Consider the following 1557-nt stretch of genomic DNA (forward strand, 5'->3'; position numbering starts at 1 on the left):
AGGAGATAATCGCTGGTCAAAATGTGAGCTGCTTGTTTCAAGTTCATTTATTTATGGAGTAATTTATTACAGTCTATAAATATGCCTTAGTAGATGAAGCACAGGTGTTACTAATTACAGTAATGATGGGTCTGTTCTATTCAAGTGCCTTAGTAAGTCTTGGCTGTGTGACAGCGAGTCAGCTTGCACAACACCAGGACTCTGAAACTGGAACAGCTAAATGGAATTTAGCCATCATTAATTTTATTATTTACAGCTCTGATTTTCCTACTGTGACATATTAAAAAATATTCTGTGAAAACTAGTGCTGTTAGACACTGCTGAAACAGATCTACATTTTAAAATGTCTGTACTTTGCAACTTTGGCAGCCGGATTTGTGTACTATTTCACCATCACAAGTTCATTTATTTATAGGTTTTTTTATTTAATCAGCAAGTGTAGAACAGGATGTTTTTATTCATAAGCAAATATTGTTCAAATTTATCACAAGCAAGTCTCCTAGGACTTTACAGATGGGAAAGAGGTAGGAGTGGAAAGAACGCAGGGTTAGCGTGAGGCTTAAGTTTGGGTCTGGGGTTTATTTTACCATATGGTCACAACAAAGTAGCACTTGAGCTACTTGATCAGACCGACACTTTGGTCAACCGAGGGCACAGGATCGTACAGAAACTGAACCAACTATTGAATCCAACACTAACAGGACAGACCAAACAAACATCTCTGCCTAATCCAGGTCAGAGGTACTCGGCACCCTCAGCATTAGACAAATCATCTATCCTATTGCTATGTTATGCTTTGTTTTTAGGAATATGAATATTAAGTGGTTCGTTCCAGGAAGAGTATGTACACTCAAAAGCAAAACAAAAATCACAATTTAATATCAGTGCATGAACAGAGAAGTTCATGCACTGATATTAAATCATTGAGAAACCCTTGGGCATTATATTGTTTTAAAAGTGTTTTGTGTTGTATTACAAGCTGACCTAACACTCAAAACTAGCAGCTTGCTAAATTTGGATATTCTTGTTTTAAAAGTCTTTGCTTAAAGCCCTCCCACATACAGGCTACCTTTGAACTGCGCCCACAGGTTATGGAGTATGCAAGTGACCTGAGGGAATTCTGGAAAAGGGGCTACGGTTATGATATTAACAGCAAGTCAAGCTGCGCGCTCTTTCATGACGTGTTCAGACGACTGAACAAGGCAGCCGATGAGAACAAGTAAGAGGCCTGCAGTCCTTAGAAATGTATTGCTGAAGACCTTGATCAAAAAACCTTCAGTGAAATAGATTATTCCAATTATCAGTTTTATCTGCTTGTCTCAATCTAGTTTGTTTTGTTGCTGCTTGCAGTTGTGAAATTCAGGTCTTTCAGTGTTACAGCAGAAGTTATGTTAAATTCTGAACCCTGTTTGCCCTAAATGTCAGGTCAGGCCAGCAGGTGACTGAAGCTGTAACGGTCCAGATCGGCCATGCAGACACCCTCCTGCCACTGCTTACCCTGCTGGGCTTCTTCAAGGACAGCGATGCCCTGACATCCACCAACTACGCCACACAGAC

The 1557-nt window shown here is 39.9% G+C and overlaps 1 protein-coding gene across 1 annotated transcript in view; it reads left to right on the forward strand.

Moving 5' to 3' along the window:
• LOC118329438 (multiple inositol polyphosphate phosphatase 1-like) overlaps window positions 1-1557 on the forward strand; it is a gene marked incomplete at its 3' end in the record, with an annotated part of 5445 nt that extends 3888 nt beyond the window's left edge. Inside the window, 2 exon segments of the mRNA XM_035663627.1 lie at window positions 1089-1219; window positions 1426-1557. Of these exon segments, the coding sequence (XP_035519520.1) occupies window positions 1089-1219; window positions 1426-1557 (263 nt within the window).

Source organism: Morone saxatilis, unplaced genomic scaffold (genome assembly GCF_004916995.1).
Source record: "Morone saxatilis isolate NCDOM2014 unplaced genomic scaffold, NCSU_SB_2.0 Contig19, whole genome shotgun sequence".
NCBI classification, from domain to species: domain Eukaryota; kingdom Metazoa; phylum Chordata; class Actinopteri; family Moronidae; genus Morone; species Morone saxatilis.